We start from the raw sequence: 20,085 nt of genomic DNA, 5'->3' as shown, positions 1-20,085 counted from the left end.
AGGTGGACCAACGTGCGAGAGCAAAGGTCGGTCCCGAAACGAAAAAAAATCTCTGCATGCGCCAGCCATTGTCACTTCTGCGCCAGGGGAGTTTCCAGGGGATCCCAACGTTGTGTGTCTCTTCTGTTACCTCTTTCCGTTTCCGAGGCTGTTCCACTTTTCTTGGTTGAAGAACAGGGGTTCCGAAAAAAATATAAAAGTACACATTTGTCGGATGCGTGATATCTCTGTTCACCCTCTTTCTTCTTCATCGTCCTTCCTTTCCTCGTCCTTCTTTCTCGGATCCCCTTTATTCCGTTCCTCTTCCTCTTCTTTCTCTTCTTCTGGGTCTCCTTTCTTCCTCGTTGTCATCTTCTTGGCCATCTTTCTTCTTCACTCTTTTTCTGGGTCTCTCCTCGCTCACTCTTCGTCCGGCAGCTCATCTTCCCTTTCGAGCCGCGTCTCCCGTTCGACCTCTCTTCTCTTGGTGTCTCGCAACTCGCCCTGCCGTCTGCGATGACGTGGAGGAACGCTTCGCAGGCCTCAAACTCGCCTAGCTGCGCTTCATCCCCGCCGCCTGCGGCCCTGTCTCCGTTTTCTTCTCTCTACGCGCCCACCTTCGGCGCTGCTCCGGATGCTGCCGAGGAGACGCCTATTCTGAGAGAGACTGCGGCGGACCTCGCAGGACCTTTCTTCGCGTCTCCAGCCGTTTCTGACTCGCCTGCTCCTGCATGGAGAGACTCTTCCCCCCCAGGAACGGACAGTTCTGCGGTACGAAGTCGACGTCCACAGAGCCTTTCGCATTGTCCCTCAGCCTCCTCGCAGAACTCTGCGCCCGGGTATACGTACAGCCCAGACTTTCAGCAAGCGCTCTGCCTGGAGGAGAGCGAGGAGAACCTCAGGGAGTGGGCCAGCAGCCTCCTCGCCGCCGTCGAGACACGCGTGCGGCGCGTAGCCGGTAGGCGCCGATGGACATGTGACCAGTCGGCTTATCAACGGAGCGCCGGGAATCGGCGCTGAAGACGGAGTTGGGTTCCTAAATAACGCTGCAAAATGTGGAGGGGAAGACTGCGCTGTCGTCGAGACAGTGGATATCTCGCGTTTTTTCCAAGCACCAAGGAGGGAAAAAGGCTCCACTGTTGGAATGGAAGAAGAACGAGAGAAGAAAAGACACCAAGAGGAACGGTGAAGGGCGAATCGGATGTTTGTCTGAAAGCGTCTCCTTTTAGTGAACTTCGTTTCGAGATGCATATCTATTCACGTAGCTGTACATACACCACAGTCGCGACACAGCTTGTTCGCCGTTCCGCACCTTTGTATGTACACCGTCAAAAATGAACCACTCAGTCTCGTGCTGCCCACACAGTCAAACAAATATATACATACATATATACATATATATATAAATTCGAATATATATATATATATATATATATATATGAAAGGATGGACCTTGAGTATTCCTTCTTTGGTCTCGAGAGAAACTGTTGTGGCACGATGCTTTCCTGATATTTTCACCTCTGTCGGTGCCTTGCGTGTTCGTCAGAGGACGCAACCGAGAGCGTCAAAGAGCACCTGGGAGGAACTGTCTCCTCTGAGGATTCGCAGAGGCCGGAGTCCATTTCTGTGAAGATTTCGAATCCGAAGCTGGCAGCGCTTGAAGTGTCTGTCCAGTCCAGGCTCTTGCCGCATGTCGAAGCGTCTCTAGAGAGTCTGCAAGCTTTCCTCGACTCTGTGCGAACTGAGAAGCAAGCGACAGTCGCAGCTCTTCCGCTTGGAGCTCTCTCACGTCGCCTCTGTTCTGCGATCGAGGTCGAGAGCAAACGCCCACTTCGTTGGAACGCGGAGGATGCCAACAAGCCTGGTAAAAGTGGAAGTTAACTGACAGCAACCTTTACTTCCAGTGTCGCTTACGCAGGCGCATTTTATCCGTTTATATCAATACCGATGTGTGCGTGCAACTGAGTGCGTAGAGTTTATTAGATCTGGGTTTCACTTTATGTCTGCGCTTTTTTGGGAATGTTCGCGAGTTCGGACGAACGTCTCGTTCGCCGCTGTGTGAAGTCGAGGAGACAGGTTTGCAGGTGGACGTACGGTATATCAGTTTGTAGGGACATCATTTAAAAAGGTCCTTTTTACGCGCCTTCATCGGGGGGCGTCTGTTGTGTGCCAAGTGTCTTCCACGTCTGGCTGTATGAGCAGTTCCTTTGTGGGGCAGAAAATCTTCATGAAACCGACTGATCAAACGCGCTGTGGCTCGCCACTTCTGAGGCTCCTCGTTGTCTCCGAATATAAGCTTGGTCTCGCCCGCCTCCGGGCCGAGGTGACTGCGTCCCGTACGGCGAGTCTCCTCTCGAGAATCAACTGCGCAGCACTGGACACACAAGCCGCCTGCGTTTCGCAAGGAAAATCCAGGTCTCCACGAGTGTAACAAGGTAGACGCAGCTTCTCGTTCTATCCCAGCGCACCTGCCGGTGGATAAAGAGAGAGCGACAGAGACAAGCATATAGTGAGAGATCTAGGTGTATGGATTCTATGTATATACGGATCAAAGTGTATCTGTGTATCAAGACGGGTGTCCGGGTATCTGCGCACATAACCTCTGCCATGTACGTTGTCGTACAAAGTTTTTACAGGATCTTTCTGCTTGAAAGCTCCGTTTTGACCGGGGTGTACGTACATATCAACGTTCTCCTAAAGGCAGCCTCTGCCTGTGTGAAAGAACGGGGCTGGATGTCACGAAAAACGTCTGTACAGCTGAGCGGCTGTAAGTGGACGAGGTCCGGGAGGAGGCTCTGTACAGCACCTGTGGGAAGAAACGAAGGCTATCTGTAAAGCGGTAAACGACGAGGTGTCTGTACGCCCGAGTGTGAGTGCGACTCTGCGGGCCGACATCGCTGAGACCCTTGACCGGGAAGGTCTTTTTTTCAGAAAAGTTTGAGTTTTTTCCATTTGCAGAAACGAGGTTTCGCCGAAACGGTTTTTCCCGGGTCTCACAGAAGAACCAGCATCCCTGCTTCTAAGCTGCGGAATTCCGATGGAGTTTCAAGTTTGGTCACCACGCAGACATGCGTTTCTCTCGGCTTCTCTCTGAGGTCCCGCCAGCGGAACAGGCCTGCGGTGACACTTCAGAGACGGTCTTTGGCCGTCTCACGCCTTCTTGTTCCACGCTGCAACTCCCGCTGCATGCAGAAAAAAGCGAGACATAGTAACGACCAAACAAATACCAAACAAGTAGCTATATATATATATATATATATAAGTGGTTCTGCCCGAATATCCTATCCAGGCGTTGATAAATAGATACAGAGATAAATCTGCCCAAGTATCGTAGATCCATACATATATGTATATAGATAGAGACAGATATGTATACAGAGTTCGGCCCGAGGATCTTATCTACAGATACACAGACGCAAGTGTGAAAATATGACTGTGTATATAGAGTCGTATTTTCACCTTGAACGGCAAGGAGCGACGAACCAGGCGCCTGAGTTCCCAGAAATCCACTTACGCAATTTGTCGCCCATGGTGGTGATGTCCACGAGAAGCGGAGTCAGCGTGCGACTGTCAGGCTCAGGCTCGAAAGTGACTTCACTTAAAACCGGGCGAGGGCTCTTCTCTTCCGCGACATATTCCTGAAAGGCAGACACAACATGCCACTCGCAGGCGCATGCACTCATATACATATGAGGAAGTACACATGCGCACAGCACCGGCCTCAAAAGCGTCCCTACGCGTATGCCTGTATACGCATATATGCATGCAAATACATAAATATATATATATATATGTTTGCACTGTTTTTTTGAGGAGACACGCGGAAGCGAAAGAAGGGGGCATGGTGCTTTGTGGGCATCTCTCTGTGAGGAGATGAGAAGTCGAGTCCTCAGTCCTTTGTTTTGAGACCAGGGGCGATGCTGTTGTTCTGAAAAATTAGGAAAGAGCCTCCATAGAGCCTTCGAGGAGCTTTGTGTCTGAGGAAATTCACCTTCTGAATGTCGAGCAGCTGGGAGACAAGCGCATCAAGGGAAGGCTTGAAGTGCGTCTTGAAGACCTCGGCCGGCATCTTCTTCTGTAGATACACCCGAAGGACAACCGCATGCAAGCCGGTGAGGCAGATCGGCAGAGCCGCGCAGAGGCGAAGACAGACAGAGAAGCAGTGCGGGTTTCCGCGAAGCCAGCAGGCAACGCAAGGGCAGTCCAGGCGCAAGAACCGCAAGCACTTATACACACAACCGAGAGGCGACTCATCGTGTCTTCGAGACTCGACTTGGTGAGTTGGAGATCTGCACAAGTGCTGTCCTGCACTTCTTTTTGTTCTTTCCTTGAAAGACACGCACCTCGTAGAACTTGCTCATCTCAGTGAACGCGTCGAGGACGGTCGAAAGCGGGAGGTCTGCTTCCTGAGAAAAAACGTCAATGCGGAGAAACCAAACGAGTGAGGCTCTATCTCGTTCGTGCTTCAGTCTTTCGGGGTATGTCCACCCCAGCTGGTCTAACTCCCAGGGAAGTTCCGCGAGGTCTCTTGAACAGAACGATGCATCATGCGATAGAGAGAGAGCACAGCAACACCTACGGACACCTATCTCCACATATACATATATACATATATATACATATATATATATATATATATACATACATATATATATATATATATATATATATATGTGCATATGCATTCAAAGACACACACACATACAGTTACATATATATATATATATATATATATAAAGGCATACATACAGGCATAGATACATATATACATCGATATACATATCTCCATACATATAGAGTTCCACCTGGAGATCGTTGCGCCCCGCCTGTTCTCTTGTACCTGAAAGAGGTCGAGCATGACTTTGGTAGAAGCCCTGCTGAGGAATTCCCCCCGAAGTTGTCCCGCGCATGCAAACTGGAGAAGTCTGTGAAGGCGGCGGACTTCGAACTTGAGGAGCTCGCGGGGGAAGTTCTGGGTCTGTGCTGTCTGGACACCCGAGTCGGCTTGCGCGCCCGCGGCCTCCAGAGCCTCGGGCTCCAGAGCCACCATAACTCGCGCGGCGTCCGCGCCAGGAAGGTGGTGGACGTTCGTGTGGAGTTCCAGAGGCGAGAGAAGACGGTCGTGGGCGTCCGCAGCGCGAAAAAGAAACATCAAGTTTCCGTTGTTAAAGGCAGGCGAGGTGTCCGAGAGCAGCGACATGTGACACCGCAGGTAGGACCGGAGAGTCATCGCCAGCGGGGTCGCCTCGGCGTCGTTTCCGGTGTCTGTACACCCCGGGGCGGCGCCTAGAGCGGGGCTCCGGAGGCAGCCGTTAATCTCGCTGGGAGCAGATGCGAGGGATGCAAGGCCGGGGGGGACAGTCGCGAGTATTCTGTCTTCATGGAAAGAGCTTTTCGACGCAGAGCTCTTCTGCTCTGAAACTCCGAGGCCATGCGTCGAGGACGACAGGCGAGGCAGCGACGGCACCGGCGGAGTGGAAATGTAGGCGCTGGTGGCGAGCCTCGAACTCAGGGGGGCAGGCCTCACGCCGGGGACGAAGGACTGGAACTGGAAGGCGCATGCGGCAGTGAGGAGGAGAGAGACGACTAGCCCAGAGAGGAGAGGACTGCAGGCAGACAAGATGCAGAGGCGAGAGACGGAGGCACAGAGAAGCCTCGCGGGGAAGGCCGAGAAGGAAAAGCGGAAAAAAACGCCCGCCATTTGCGTCGAGGGTGAAACGCGGGAGACAAGAGACACAGCAGGCCGGTGTGAGTTCAACTCACACAGACCCGGCGGCACAGGTGTCAAGACACCGGAGCGAGGTGAGGCGAAACGACGAGCTTCGAGTAGAAGACGAGGAAAAAAATTGAAAAGCCCTGCTAATGTGTCGCGGTCAACGAAAACAACTTAAAAAGGGGTCTCGAAAAAAAACGCGACCTCCGCCTCAGTGCCTGCGAGAAAAGGGGGGTCTGGGCGGAGAGGAGGCGACGAGACAGTTGCACAGTGTGCATGCGGCCATGCAGTGCAATCGGTTTCAGGGAAACGAAGCCCTCTTGGCTTTGCGGTCCACACACACCACGTGATGCATTTGCGCAAACGATCTTTGCGTCGAAAAGTGAGGTTTTTTTCTTCCATGCAACGCCCGACATGTCTCTGAAATCGAAGACAGGAAGCGAGGAGGCGAGACAGGGTTGACCAGCGCGACCGAAGAATCGGGCTTCCGCCAAAGCTGGAAAGTACTCCGCATTTGGAATTTGTCTTGTCTTTATGAATTTCGGCCTTTCGAGTTATAGCAACGGCAACCGAATTTTTTTAGAGTATGTGTATACTTCTTGGTGTACATTTCACTCTCACTGTTGTCTGGTTGTCTTCAGATTCTCCAGTCAGGGGATGTGTGTACCTCTCTACGCGCGCTTCACCGCATCCCTCTTTGGCCTCGAACCACCTTGAGAGTCGAGCTCCGAATGCACGTGCGTCAATTGTCAGCAATGAAAAGACACAGTTCGAGGGATAGCGTTGGATCCATCGGGGGAGCTTCAACTATTTTAGACGTCCCAGTCCCGGAAGGCTGACGCCGGCGGCATGGGTGTGCATACACCGAGAGTCCGTTTTTCAGAGAAGGGAGACTTTTTTAGGGTGTCCATGCGCGCTGAGACTCGGTACGAAGTCGAATGAAGGCAGTTTGCGGTGACCCAGTGGCCACCAAGCTTTTGATTATGCCGACTTGCGTCCTGGTAAACTGCAGCTCTGCGTAAACTGAGGCGTCAGGTAGATGCAAACTGTACTTGGATTATAATACACAATCACGAGTAAATAGAGTCACAGGATTCTGTATTGGCATGTAAATCCAATAGAACCTTAAGAATCCTCCTGGCAGAACGGGTAACATAAATGCTACCATGAGAGCTGTAAAGATAATGGGCCAAAAATCTAAGACAGAGTTTTTGCCTCCGGCACAACAGCTGGACAGATGCTGAGGACAGCGAATAGGATGACTGCAGGAAAATGGCACAGGCGTGCCGGAGGCCACAGAAATCCGTGTAGACGCATGCATTTCCATTCGTGTGATGGAACACAAAACGGAAAAGAGTGTCGTCCGAGCGCCAGGAGTCGTACACACCTGACAAGAGGAAAGCACGGGGGAAGAGGGATTCTCCACTTTGGAACTCGATGTTTCCATAGCAGACAGAAAACGTGGAAGACAAGCTGCGACATTAGAGGTAAACCTAGAGTCGTCTTCGCTCTTCTTGAGTCATCGTTGTGGCGTTTAACGGGCTATAAAGGCGAAGAGAGTGCTTCTTGCGCATTCGACACAACCCTTAGTGCCTTTTGCCTCGTCATAGAATCGTCTAGGGGGTTTTCTACCTTTTCTGTTTTGCTACGAAATCTCGATTCTACGTGAAGCGAGCAAGAGACCTTCTGTGCAAGCCTCTCGAGTGCACTCCACTCACGCAAGGCCGCGATGTCTAGGCTTCCTTGACTCCGAATGAATCACAAAAATCGCATTTCCAGATAAAACGTGTGTCGCTCTGCCAGTCAACTGCGTGGAGGTTTTTTTCCCTGCTTGAATCCAAAGCTTCGCGTTATTCACTCCCTCCGCGTTCCCTCGAAAGGCAGCGTGTTTCTCTGTGCCACACACACGGGTACGTGGGGGTTGTTCCCCCGTTGTTTCGTGAAAAGTCTTGAACGAAATCTCTGTTCGCTCTTTTCCCGTTTCCGACAAACAGACAGAAGCATTTCTGTTGGACCGACAGCAAACCGTCACCGTATCGGTGATTGCCAGGCAAGAGTCGTTGTACACATGTTCATGTTCCGAACGTAACAAGCGCAGCTCACTGACATCCGCATGAACGCCCGAACCGAGAAGCAAGCATTGGCCGCAGACAGGCCAAAGCTGCCGTGTCTCGGAAGCATGTTAGCAAGAACAGACACACCTTCGTGTCCGTGTTTTCACGGTCTCCCCTTTGAGCGGTGTGCGAGTCTCAGTTCGCCTGACAACCCCGAAGCCACTGCCCGCGTCAGAGCAGCTTGTCATCTCTGTCTTTCTCTCTGTTTGTCTCTCCACACTTGGCAAGTTGATCTGTTGCAGTCCGTGAACGTTTCGGAGTTTCACCTCGCGGGTTTGTGTGAATTTTTGCTTTATCAAAATGTCTTTGAGCGAGGTCGGGCAGCGTGCACTGCACCTGAGGGTGCCGGAGCCTCCAAGTTCGAAAGACAGGGTCGCGTACGGTTTCCTCGGATTGCTAAATTGCTTCGTCTTCGGCCTCGGCGTCATCATTCTCGGTTTCATTGAGAACGACGTCTCCAACATGATGATTGGAGTCCTCCAACTTCTCCTGCCTATCGTTGGATGGATCTGGGCTCTCGTCTGGGGCGTCCTCATCGTTCTCAAAGCGGTGCTGAAAGACACGGAATATTCCAGTCCGGTGTGATGAAGTCCGGGAAAGCAAAGGATGCAGCTGCCACGGCGATTGGAACCGGAAATAAGTGACCAATCTCCTGTCTTTGAAAACTCCCGCCACTTGTGCCGCTGGAGTCAGATGGCCACGGGGAAAACAAATACCGCAGTGCCGTGTTCACAGGTGCTTTCACGAGTCACCGCGTTCTGCATGCGTCACTGTTAAGTCCGACACTTTTAACACTGTACCAGGTCTTGTACGCAATGAAGTCTACACTTGAGGCTCGCCAATCTCCCTCTCAAACAGCACTAGAAAACTCTGACTTTTGCAGTCTAGATCCACCCGAACCAGATTCATTAGCCGCACTGTTGGAGCCCAGCGTTCCCGAAGCTCAGAAAACTCTATTTTGGATTAGATACCACCTTCAAGTCACTGCAGAATGCCCTGGCTCTTTCCATGGCCTGAAGCCACTCGCGAAGCAGAAGCTTTGCCGAACGCTCGAAGTCCATGTCACTTAAATAGATTGGTCGTCTCACAAGATGACGCAGTGCCAGTAAACCAGTTTGTAACACCATCTCTATTGAACATGTCCACACTGACTGTAGATGCATACGTTCGGGATACCCGCCTTGCCAGCTTCCGGAGATTCCGCCTTCACAAGGTCTTTTCGCAGAGTTTTGCTGCAGCTTGAACGTTGCCAGTCTCAGAGTCATGGGGATGTCAGAAAAGCGAAACCGTTGTGATACATGGTCGGAGGATGTCCAGGGTTGTTCTTCAGGCAGACAAACTAAAGAATCTACCCAGCATTTGAGTTCGAGCTGTGTATGGTTTAGTCAAAACAGTCTCCCGCGTATGTCACGAGATACCACTCTGCGTCTTTTGCCTTCTAGTGATTCCTTTCCATTACCCCCTCCCGCCCTCGGAGTCGAGATAGAGATGCTTTTACGTTTCTCACTGAAACAAAGGAAAGAGACACTTTGTTTGGCCTCTTCGCTCTTTCTTCAAGAATCACTGACACCGTTGCAACACCGGCTCTTGACGCCCCAAACTCTGTTCCACGACGCGAACAGCTTTCTCTGCCTGTGACATGCATAATGGAAACTAGGTTGATGCAGCTGATTGCTTGAAAACCGGTACAGAAGACAGCTTCACACTGCAGACGCCTGCGTACGTTCTATCTCAAATGAGATGTGCCTAAGAAGTGTCAGAATTTTCACCGACCTGTAAATAGGGAAACCGTTTTTCAGGTGAAATGCGGATTTCTGTGACAAAATAAAAAAGTGCGTCCGGACCTTACGCGCGAAATGCGACTCACTCAAGAAGTCTTCAAGTCTTCTGACACGCATGAAGCAGTCCTTTTTTCACGATGGATTCCCCCGGTAAAAGTCACTTCGAATCATGGGTTAACGCGCCCACCTTGGGGGCTCCAGACTACACACATACGCGTACAAGTGAGAGGTTACATGCGATTGATTCCCTTGGACGGAGTTCCCTAGCAGATTACCTGCGCTCCGGTGGCCTGCGACAAGGTAACATTAAAAGGTACCCAGTGTGAAACGCAGACGTGACATTGCCGTCAGTCTTCGATGCGGTTATGCCAATCAAATAAGTTTCCTCCCTATTGATTGTTCAGTGGCATGTTGGTGGCACCTTAACTACTAACCGACTGCACATTTACTGGAGACGTGTGTCAGTGAACATTCACTCTGTCATGCCCACACTGGTGCACACACATCGGCGTTGTTCTCCAGGGACCATGATTTCTTTGTTGTCAAGCGTTTCCGGATTCAGCTGTAATTGCTGTGAATAAACAGGGTTGTCTTCTTTGGAGTGCATGTCCAGAGCCGTCGAAAACTGGTCGACACTCTCGCATGCATGCGTTTTTCAAGTCTTGCTCCACGACGCTAGCGTGTCTTGTGAGTTTCCTAATGGAAAGTGTGCGTTTCTGATTGACAGCCTCTCTCTGTTTTTCCCTTCGGAACACGCAGCTACTTCAAGGGAAAACAGAACTCGGAGAAAGGCGCGTTTTTCGGGTTGAGTCGTAGAGGTCGCATGCACACCGCTGTTTTTCTTGTCTGGCAATCTCCTCTTTGAGTAGAGTTCGAGTTTTTTCGGTGGAAATAGCCGTGCGTTTCTTGTCCGGTTTCTGCCCTTAAAGACCTGCTTTCTTTTGCGAATCGAAACTCTCGGCTGACTGCCTGTCCTCCCTTCCGGTTTGTCCCACTTCGACTTGATTGACGTGTGTCGCATGTTTTCTGGTCGCGAGTCTCTCGCTTTGCGCCCGTTCTTTTAAATAAGAAAACGAATTTTTTGACGTAAACTTCCAATCGTTTTTGTCCACGAATTCTGAGTGGGCTGCTGCGCCACTGGTCGACGCGAAACTCTCCAATTTTCTCCTTCAAACAAGTTTGTGTGTCCGTCGTCAACTCTTTTCCGATTTTCTCACCGGTCCAGCGTCTTGTCGGTTCCTTTCGAGCCTGCGTTTTGCGTCTCAAGTGCATCATCGTTTCAGCTTCTCTCTCTAAACGGCAACATGCGGGAGGCTGTATTTCTCGTCGAACGCTCGACAGTTCCCTTAACAAGATAGAGGCAGGAACTCTGCGAGATCCTCCGTGTTTCCTTCCCTCTCTTTTCTCCAGTCGCCCGTTGCATGCGCCGCGAACGCTTCAGCTCGCCTGCAACGGCGTTGCGTAGAGTGTTCTGGAGTCCTCCTCTACGTGAGCGCAGTTTGCTTGGCCAGCAGTTAAGGCATGCCCGCAACGACGCGCCGAGAAGAATCCGAGATTGCCCTGCGTCCCCTTCACAGACGCGCGGTGCTCCACTTTCTGCTCAGTGGAGTGCAGTAGTCTTCTAGTTCCCTCGCACACAGCAGAGATGTACCGTCCAAGCTTTCGCCAGGACGAAACCGCGTCCCCACTGTTCTCCGCAGGGTCCGAGTGAAACAGGAGGGGCGTGCACTTTGGAGAGCCGAAGAAACTCACGCGTTTTTCTCGAATGAAGCATCCCTTTTTTCAGACGTTTTCGTCACTCTCCTCCGCAGGCGGGGTCTGAACGACAGACTCGAAGAAACCGGCAAAACCGCGCGCCTGGAAGCCTGCTCTCCAGTGCACCCTCCGCCCCCCCAACCTCGGGGTCATGAGTTGGAAACTGATCAACTGTGTCTCAGGCGAGGTGTGGGCGTTGCCCCCTTCCCTTCTCTCCCCGCCTTCGCCCGCAGCTCCAGGCGAAGAGGAAGAGGCAAACCTCCGAAAGACGAGCTCTGCATGCGTTTCTCGATCTCCAAAAGTCGCTTCCTCCCCTCTCGCGAATTCACCTTCGTCTCCTGACCCTGTCGATCCCGCATTCAGTGTCGGACGGAGCCCCCGGTGTGCCATCAGGCTCGCTGACTGCGGCGTCAGTCGCATCCATGGCTGCTTTCGAGTCCTCCCGCCTTCTGCTGCAAACGTCTGTCTTTCTGTGCGAGACGTACTTCCTCTGCCTCCTGACTCGGATGGTTCGACTCCCCGCAGACCTCGCAGACAGCTCGAGAGAGAAGCGCATGGCCACTGCGACCGTCGACCCTCCGGCGCCGCACGTTCGTCGGAATCCTCAACTGTCTCGCTGTCGACGCATCCTTCGTCTCTCGCTTCGACTCTCTCCTCTGCTCTCGGGGCTTCTCCCTCTGCTTCTTCGACTGTTCCGGTGAACAGCGAAGATGGGACAGAGACACCGCATGCAGCGGACCGAACTGCTGTGTCGGACCTCGTGTGGTGGTCCGCGTCTCGGACAGGTCGCGTCTTTTTCGTGGACGTTTCGTCGAGCGGGACAAGGCGAAATGGCGCGCTTCTGCGCTATCCGCCCGAGCTGAGAGAGGCGCATCGAAAGACGCGTCTGGGGAAGAACGCAGCCGTCACGGCTGAGGACCCCACAGGCGAGAGAAAATGGTTCGAGCTCTTCGATGGCGACATCCTCCGCTTCGGCCAGTGCCCCGTGGAGTTCGTTCTCAGATTCTTCCCCCTCGTTTTCTGCCTCTCGGCGTCCACCACGCTGGGGCGCCGCGCCTCCCGCACAGAGCTGGAGTGTACAGACGCCCTTCCGGTCTCCCTCGCGGCGGACGGCTTGCAGTCGACCGAAGAAGACGCGGGAGACGAACAGCGAGAGGGAGCGCAAGAGGCGCAACCGGGAACTGGGGAGACCAATGAGGAGAAAGCGGAGACCATGGACCCGCGTAGGGTCGACGATTTACTCGAGAGAGGCAGATGGAGTGGTGAGTTACGACTGGTCGCTCTCGCGGTGTTTTGTCCACCTTGGATGTCTTTTTTTTTGAAAAAGAGGATTTGGTGGAAGAGGTTTCCCGTGAACATCAAAGCGCATGCGAAGTTGCCGGAGGCGACTCTGGTGACAAAGGCGTCACCGTGCATGCAGCGGACGCCCGCCACAAGACCTATGAAGAGACCAAGCCGCAGCAGAGCGTGTATCCAGACACTTGAGCACCTCCACGATGACTTGCGTGAACTGGTCTTCTTCCATGCGTTTGTAGTTTTTGGACTCTCCGTTCTCTCCTTGTCTGCATGCAGGCGCCTACTTTCTGACTGACGGATGGCATCCCGTCTGTTGCGCGCTCCTCGTGACCGAGCCAGCCTCTCTGCCACTGACAAAGGTGCTCGGCTGCGTCCTCGCCAATCGCCCTATCCTCAGTCCCGCTTGTCTCTCGCCTCCTCCAGAAGAGCCTTCTTCGCCAGCCGGCCCAACTTCGTCTTCAAACGCGTCGAGCTCCGCCTTTCCTCTCGCCGCGCCTCCAGGTGTCTCTGCCTCGAGTGTGGGGTGTGCGAGAGGGCTTTACGTGGTAGGGTGTCTCCTCGAGTCTCTCGGCGCTTCTCAAAGTTGGGCGCAGTCTCTCCGGAAGCGTGGAGAGACACCAGGGGAGCTGGCGCCCCGCGCCGAGGCGTCTGCGGAGACAGCGAAGGAGCAGAAAGAAGTGCAGTCGCCTCAGGTCGCCCAGCTGTCTGAACGGAGTTCTCCGGCGTTCATGCAGCGTCGTTCCGAGGAAGGCGCAGGAGAGCCAGACGGTGCAGGAGAGCCCAGGAAGAAAGAGGGCGTTTTCTGCTGTCCGGAGGCAGCGCCAGACTGGCGGTACCTCGTGCCAGAAGAAGGTCGCATGGCACTTTGCGTAAAATCAGAAAAAGGAGTTCTGTTTGGACGTGAAGCAGAGGCGGCGGAGCGTAGCCGAGGAGGCGGCCTCGCAGACACTCGGAGGAAGGACGGGAAGGAGATCGTCGTCGCCGACGCATACCTTCCTGCGGCTGCGCTCAGCAGTTCTGAAATCTTGAAAAGATATGCTAAACAGCCCCTCCTTATCTCTCGCCGAAATCTCCTGCGAGATGCCGTGTTCCTTTTTGCCTGTCCCCGCTCTGACGGAGAGCAGAAGAAGGAGAAGGGCAAGAAGAACGAGTCCCAGAGCGCGCAAGACAAGAGCGCGAGAGAGAACAAGGAGTGGCGACTTGCGAGAGAAGAAGAGCCTGCGAGATCGGAATCGAAACCCAGAGGCGAAAGGGAAGAGGAGGAGGCGCATGCGCGTCACACTCTTCAGAGGAAGAGCAGCAACTCACTCGCAGATGTCCTGAGGTGAGGAGAATCGCGTTCACTGAAAACCATGCGCCGTCTTTGCTGGGAAGAAACTCATGGGCGGCAGAATAATCCGGAAGAGTGAGACTCACCTACGGACACATGCATGCACATGCATGCTTCCTGTTGTTGTCTCTTGTTCTTTGAAGAGTATTCGAGTTCGATATTGTTTTTTCGCTGTCTTCCAAACAGTGAAGAGTTTTGCGCGAACGAGGTCTGATCACCAAGCGGGTGCATGTCGGATATGCGTCTGTGCAACTGCGTTCGAAAGACTCTTTGACTGCCGTCCTTTCTTCTCCTTTCCCTGTGCCTCTCGACTGAACGCTCTCGACCTTCGGCAGGCGAAACGGACAGCCGCGGCTCGCCGAGTTAGACGGTGTGTTGGAAGCCTTGTTCTGTATTGGAGAGCGAATGTCTCCTACTCTCAGGCTGCTCGTTGCTCTCTCTCTGTGTTGTCTGTTTGCTGTGTCTCTTCTGTCAGACAAAGCCAGACTGTCGTGCTCGACTTCTTCGCTGAGATGCCCAGACACTCTTCGGAAGAACTGAGAGCCTCTTCTACCTCTTCTTTCTCTCCTTCTGGTTCGTCTTTCTCTTCCTCTTCTTCTTCCTCTTCTGCAGATCTGCGTCGCGCGCTGTCCGAGGCCTTGTCACTTTCGGAAGGCGAATCGTTTGTGTGCGGAACTTTTTCGTCTGGCCTCGCGAGGTGGATTTGCGAGGCACTCGGGGCGCGAGAGCGCCGAGACGCGAGTCTCTCCGTAGCGTCTCCGTCTCTGTTTGATATGGCTGACGAGCTCCGAGGGCTGTCAGAGGCTTCAGACGGAACTGCTCCTCGTTCGTTTGATGCCTCTGTCTCCATCACTTCTTCGCGACCAGGAGAAACTGTTAACAAGGAACAGAGAAGGCAGAGAGCCTTTGTTCTCGTCCTCCCCAATGAAACAGCAGCTAGCGCGGCCGACCTAGACACTGACGCAGCAAACCTGGTACGGGCCATGATCTCTGCTATGTACCTCGCTCTTGGAGAGTACCTCTGTTCCCGCTCTGCTTCTTCTCGCGCGTCTGTTTTGCCTTTTTCTGCTTCCGCCCATGCGTCTTTGAAGCAGCTCGTGGAGGCAGGAGAGATGCCGCAAGTCTTCATCTGCAGCGAAGAACAAGTGTCTCTGTCAGTCCTTCTCGGGCGTCCTCTCTTTCCCCTCGCTCGACGAATTTCTCCAGTGCAAGCAGTCGATCTGTCCGCTTCGATGCCTTCGAACTCAAAGCATTCTGCTTCCTCTCCCTCCGCTGTGGATCGCGTGTCTTACCGCCTCGAAGAAAGTGAGAGTCTCCGACGTATGCGAGAAGAAGCGTTGAAAGACGCACTGCTCTTTGCTGGAAAGCAGAATAGAGACAGAAGACCGGAGTCACGAGAGAACGAGTGCGAAGAAGAGAAAAGCAGCAGAAGACAAGACGATGCAAGGACCGAAGAGGGAGGGGCAGAACGCAGAGCGAAAGCAGAGAGTCTCTGTCGGACGCCGGCATCTCAACGTCCACCGGAAGCAAAGACAACCAGCCTGACGCCTCCGCCTCGGTCTCTGCCGTCTTCGCAGAAGTTCCGAGATTCGGAATCTGCTGCAGTCTCCACTGCGTGGAGAGAGACAGGCAGCGGCACTGGTGAAGGCCAGAAACTGGTGAAACTGGTGCCGGTCATGGGCGGCATGCTGTCGAAGCGGGAAGGCGAGAAGACACTCGAAACATCGGAGTTGGAGCAAGACGCTTTCTCCGGAAATGTCTCTCCTGTGTGTCTCTCGTCTCCTTCCCTAGGAGCTGGAGGGTGGCAGAGGCGGCGACCACGAGGGCGGAGGGAAGAGCTGAGAGAGAACGTCCAAACGAGAGAAAGGGAGGACGACGCGAGTCTTTTTTGCGAGAGGCAAACGAACGAGTGCATGAATGCGCGAGGCTGGTCGCAGGAGAGACGCGGAAAGAGAGACCAGGTTCGCCCGGAGAACGTCAAGCGGTTTCGAAAGAGCCGGGTGTACATGCATCCCGGAACTGCGCTGGAACGCGTTGCTCTCGCGCCTGTCGCGAGCCCTCAGCTCCACGACTGTCTGGCTTCTCCCGTTCTTCGACCATCAAGGCGAAACGAACGCGGGGACGGAGAACGATGCGCGGATCTCAGACAAAAGCGAGGAGAGAAGGAAGGGCATCGGACAGACTGGAGACGCAGAGAAGGATGTTTGCAAGAAGCAGATTTGAGAGAAGGACATTTGGAGAGAGGGAAGCCGGGAGGAGTCTGTCCTGGAGACAGTCAGTTGACTTGCGGGAGAGAAAGACGGTTAACCGGTCCCCTCGGTGTCTCTTCTTCGCGCGAGGAGGCGCGAAGCGAGAAGGGAGGAAATACCGGCGTCAGTCTTGAGTCAGAGAATAGTCACTCCTGTTTGCTGAAAGACGACGAAGGAAACGAGCTGGCCTTCGAGAGCGCAGGAAAAACGGGAGAGAGAAGCGGAAGCGAGGAGACAGTCTCTCAGAGACGGCGAGAGCCCGACGGAGACAGGAGATTTGGTCGACGCCTAATCATTGCTGAGATGGTGGATGAAGGTCAAGAGAGGAAACGGAGAAAGGCGAGGAGAGAAGAAGAAGAAGAAACAGTGGAAGCGCAGAGGCTGACAAGAGGTCTGCAGACGCGCAGAAAAAACAGCAACGCGGGGAGCGACGGAGAACAGGAAGAGAGTGTCGAGGCCCCGCCAAGTGCAGAAAGAGGGCTCCGGAAAGCATTGCAAGAGAGCGAAAAAGAACTCGGAAGAAAGAAGAAAGATGTGAGGTTTTCTGGCGCAAGAGTCGCTGATCTCAGAAACGAAAACGTCGCGGCAAACAGCTCCGAGAGCTCAGACAGGAGAGTCTGTGAATCTCTCGAAACGCCTGCCCAAACCGCAGGCGCCCCGAAGCGACGCCGCTTACCTTGGCAACAGAGGTGATTTTGAAGACAGTTTTCCTGTAAATCTACACCTTCTTTCCTTATGTCGAAGATGCATGAAATCACCCTGCAGAGATACAGACTGTGCTGATATCCATATATATATATATATATATCAATAGTTTTATCTGTATCCAGGATGGTTGGATTCCATCTGCCACGGTATTGTGTTTGCCGATATATATACTTAAATGTATATATATATATATATATATACATTTTTTGTATATAAAGATATATATACATATATATATATATATATTGGTGTGTTGTACGGTGACAGAGGTAAAACTGAAGCTTTTGAAAGAAGGCGAGGGTGGCAGGGTAAGGCGACGCAGACAGGAGAAGAGACAGAGAGAGAATCGAGGAGAGGCGGTCGCCAGAACTGGGGTCGTCGGAACCGAGTGCTGGCTGTGAAAAAACCTGAGCAAGCAGAGATGTGGACTTTGGGCCACAAGGCAGCGGTCCAGTTGGCGTCGTCCTAGACGCATGCAACGGTGTCTTGGCCTAGGATTTTCTAGGTTGGAAACAGAGCCCGGTTCTCGATAAAATAGGTATATATATATATATATATATATATATATATATATATATGCGCGTGTGTGTCTGTATATATATATATATATATATATATGTTTTGTTTACATAAGTGTATATACGTTTTTGGTGTAGTGTTTGTGGGATGAGGGGAATGTGTGTAAGACGATCGTTATTTGTCAGTTCCCGTCGGATGATTTTAAATTCTGTGTCAACTCGCATGCACTCAAATCGCTTCCCTTTTGAGTGGAGTCATCAAGTTTCCTTTCTACTCCACAAAAGGCATGGGTGAATGGGGCATCGGAAGTTGTCGCCGAGCGCTGCCAGACTTGATCAGGACACAGCCCGGTGATAGATTTTTGTCTGCATGCACATGCAAATACAACACATATATCTGCAGATATACATATATATATATATATATATATATATAGGTGCATTTGAAGGTAACGTGTGTGCGTAAGGAAGACGGCAATGTTTGGCTGATAGCTTCTGGATTCGCTCGAATTGCACCGAGAAGAGTCGGTCCGAATGAGAAAAACGAAAATCACTTCTCTTGCCCGCGCCACAAACGACCTGCCGTCGCTCCGCGTACTCAGATTAAGTCACTTCTTTTCTCAGATACACGGGGCATCCATGCGCATGCAACTGTACGTATATATATATATATATATATATATGTAAAGATTGTAGTCCACACTCTTTCGTCGACACGGAAACATGCATATGCATATAGAGGGATAAACACGCAGAGGTGTACGTAGACACAGAAATGATTCTTGAGGTTTAGCGACAATAAAAAGGAAACAGAAACAAGCCGTGATTTATCAAGCATTCGGAGCACAATCGTGATTGGTCTTGTGGTGTGGCTCGCTTCCTCTTCTCAATTGATTCTTTCTTCAAGCCTGCACACATGCATATTTAGGTATATTTGTGTGTTTTGATGTATTGGTGTACACTAGCGCGTCTATTGCAGGCGTCGAAAAACGAATGAGAATTCATAAGCGTTTCTCCACTTCAGCAGCAGTCTGTGGCCTTTGGGCCTTGATTTCTCCCTGGGCAGACGTGACTATCTCCTGGAGTTTTCTACACACATTTCTTTACGCTTTTCTTGAGTCCGTCTCGACTGTCACACACGCCTCTGGCCGGTCTTCCTTGATCAGGCTGTGCACAGAAAAGACCTCATGGTCCAGACGTATGGCCGCGAGTCGCTGGCGAAAAAGGTACATTTCTTGAACGCGGCACTGGTCGTTTCCAGAAAAGCTGAAAGGCGACTCTTTTGGCGCTTTACCGGAACAGGAGCCCGAGGCTCTGTAGAGAAGGGATTTTCCTTGGTTTGAGTGTGCCGTAAAAATGGCACATATCTTTTCTCGCGAGTTGGTGTAAAGCAAGCTTTTTGTCAAGACAAGTGAGACGCGCTCTGTGGAGCACTGTCACCCGCAGCGTCTCGTTTGCCTTGAACTGCCTGAGTCTTGCCTTTCGCAAACAACGGTGTTGAGTGCTGCATACCTTCCGAAAGAGGAAATCGAAGCTCGACACGCAGGCGCATCCCTCCCTCCGCTTCTCGCGGAGTTCTTTTTCTACACGATACTTCGCTGCGCACAGACTCATAAGACGATTTCGGCGACGACCGACGCCAGCCCAACCGCTTCTATACAGTCTTGCTCGTCTTCGGCTGTGAGTTTCCTCTGGTCGGGAAGCCACATTCTCTCTCGCAACTAACTCTATCAATCGATAAAGCATTTTCCTCAGTCGCGACCGCGTGAACTTCACCCTTTTCTGTGAAACACAGTTCTCGTCTCGCCGTTAGGGTGTCCTCGGAGTACCAGCAACCGCATGTGTGCTAAACCGTATCCAGAGAGACGGGGCATTCACCCGAACCTGCGAACGATTCCATAACAAACCCGCTCTCCGTGTTTTCTGAAAGTACCAAGCCTTTGGTCTTTCTTTTGCCCCCTCCGCCAGAAAGCGACCTGAGGAGCGGATCGAGCAAAGACTCGCAACTGAAATTCTACCCACAATCAACCGCCCTAGGCATGTATACACGGCCTCTAGCTGCGCAAGTGTTTTGGTCCCCGGCATGTCGTTTCAATTTCGACTTCCAGTTTCTTTGCGCTAACAAATTTCTTTCCGTCTTTTCAGTTTCGTTCCTATATGCCAGTTACTTTCCAAAATTCCAGTCTCTTTCCGAGACCCCAGTTTCCTTCCTATTCGTGTCTCTTCCCTCAACCCATTTATCTTCCCTATTGCGGCTTCTCTTCACTATTCCACTCTCTTTCTTCCAATCACCTTCCTTCCAGTGTTCCGCTCTCGTTCCTACGTTCCAGCTTCTCCCCTGAATTGGCGAGACAGCAAGACTCAAAGCAGGGACGTTGCCGGCAGCGTGTATCTTTTGTACGCGGCCGTCGGAACACAAAGACTGGCCCGTCGTAGAAACCGTCTGTCGCTTCTCTCGGCTCTCTGTGCGCTCGGGCTCCTGTTCGCAGATAGACCTGGAAATGCGTTTGTGTTCCCTTGTCTCTTGCTGACAGTTTGAACCACCGCGTTTCTACACCAGAGCGACCGACGCGGAGCGCCTCAGCTCGAGAACGAAAGCATCCCAAATGGCCCTGATGGCGTCTGGCATATAAACACATCAG

At 52.3% G+C, this 20,085-nt stretch overlaps 5 protein-coding genes across 5 annotated transcripts; 3 read left to right on the top strand and 2 right to left on the bottom strand.

The window, feature by feature from the left end:
- The first annotated feature begins 123 nt into the window (after positions 1-123).
- On the top strand, positions 124-2,913 carry TGME49_222280 (hypothetical protein). The gene is made up of 2 exons (XM_002370006.2): positions 124-937; positions 1,526-2,913. Exons 1-2 carry the CDS (start codon positions 496-498, stop codon positions 1,858-1,860), a joined length of 777 nt encoding a protein of 258 aa, XP_002370047.1. The 5' UTR covers positions 124-495; the 3' UTR covers positions 1,861-2,913.
- Positions 2,536-6,389, bottom strand: TGME49_222270 (hypothetical protein). The gene is made up of 5 exons (XM_002370005.2): positions 4,820-6,389; positions 4,323-4,385; positions 3,971-4,054; positions 3,494-3,617; positions 2,536-3,161 (listed from the first exon to the last, which is right to left on the bottom strand). Exons 1-5 carry the CDS (start codon positions 5,678-5,680, stop codon positions 3,130-3,132), a joined length of 1,164 nt encoding a protein of 387 aa, XP_002370046.1. The 5' UTR covers positions 5,681-6,389; the 3' UTR covers positions 2,536-3,129.
- Positions 6,390-8,106: 1,717 nt separating this feature from the next.
- On the top strand, positions 8,107-8,391 carry TGME49_222260 (hypothetical protein; the record flags this gene model as incomplete). The annotated part of the gene is made up of 1 exon (XM_018779962.1): positions 8,107-8,391. One exon carries the CDS (start codon positions 8,107-8,109, stop codon positions 8,389-8,391), a length of 285 nt encoding a protein of 94 aa, XP_018638310.1.
- Positions 8,392-11,241: 2,850 nt separating this feature from the next.
- On the top strand, positions 11,242-17,671 carry TGME49_222250 (hypothetical protein). The gene is made up of 3 exons (XM_018779961.1): positions 11,242-12,604; positions 12,915-13,962; positions 14,444-17,671. Exons 1-3 carry the CDS (start codon positions 11,494-11,496, stop codon positions 16,908-16,910), a joined length of 4,626 nt encoding a protein of 1,541 aa, XP_018638309.1. The 5' UTR covers positions 11,242-11,493; the 3' UTR covers positions 16,911-17,671.
- Positions 17,178-20,055, bottom strand: TGME49_222245 (hypothetical protein). Its single transcript, XM_018779960.1, has 2 exons — positions 18,738-20,055; positions 17,178-17,809 (listed from the first exon to the last, which is right to left on the bottom strand). Exons 1-2 carry the CDS (start codon positions 19,187-19,189, stop codon positions 17,626-17,628), a joined length of 636 nt encoding a protein of 211 aa, XP_018638308.1. The 5' UTR covers positions 19,190-20,055; the 3' UTR covers positions 17,178-17,625.
- Between the last annotated feature and the right edge of the window lie 30 nt (positions 20,056-20,085).

The sequence above is a fragment of the Toxoplasma gondii genome, chromosome II (assembly GCF_000006565.2).
Source record: "Toxoplasma gondii ME49 chromosome II, whole genome shotgun sequence".
Lineage (NCBI taxonomy): Eukaryota > Apicomplexa > Conoidasida > Eucoccidiorida > Sarcocystidae > Toxoplasma > Toxoplasma gondii.
Note: the sequence above shows the minus strand (reverse complement) of the source record. Positions and strands in the feature narration are given on the sequence as shown.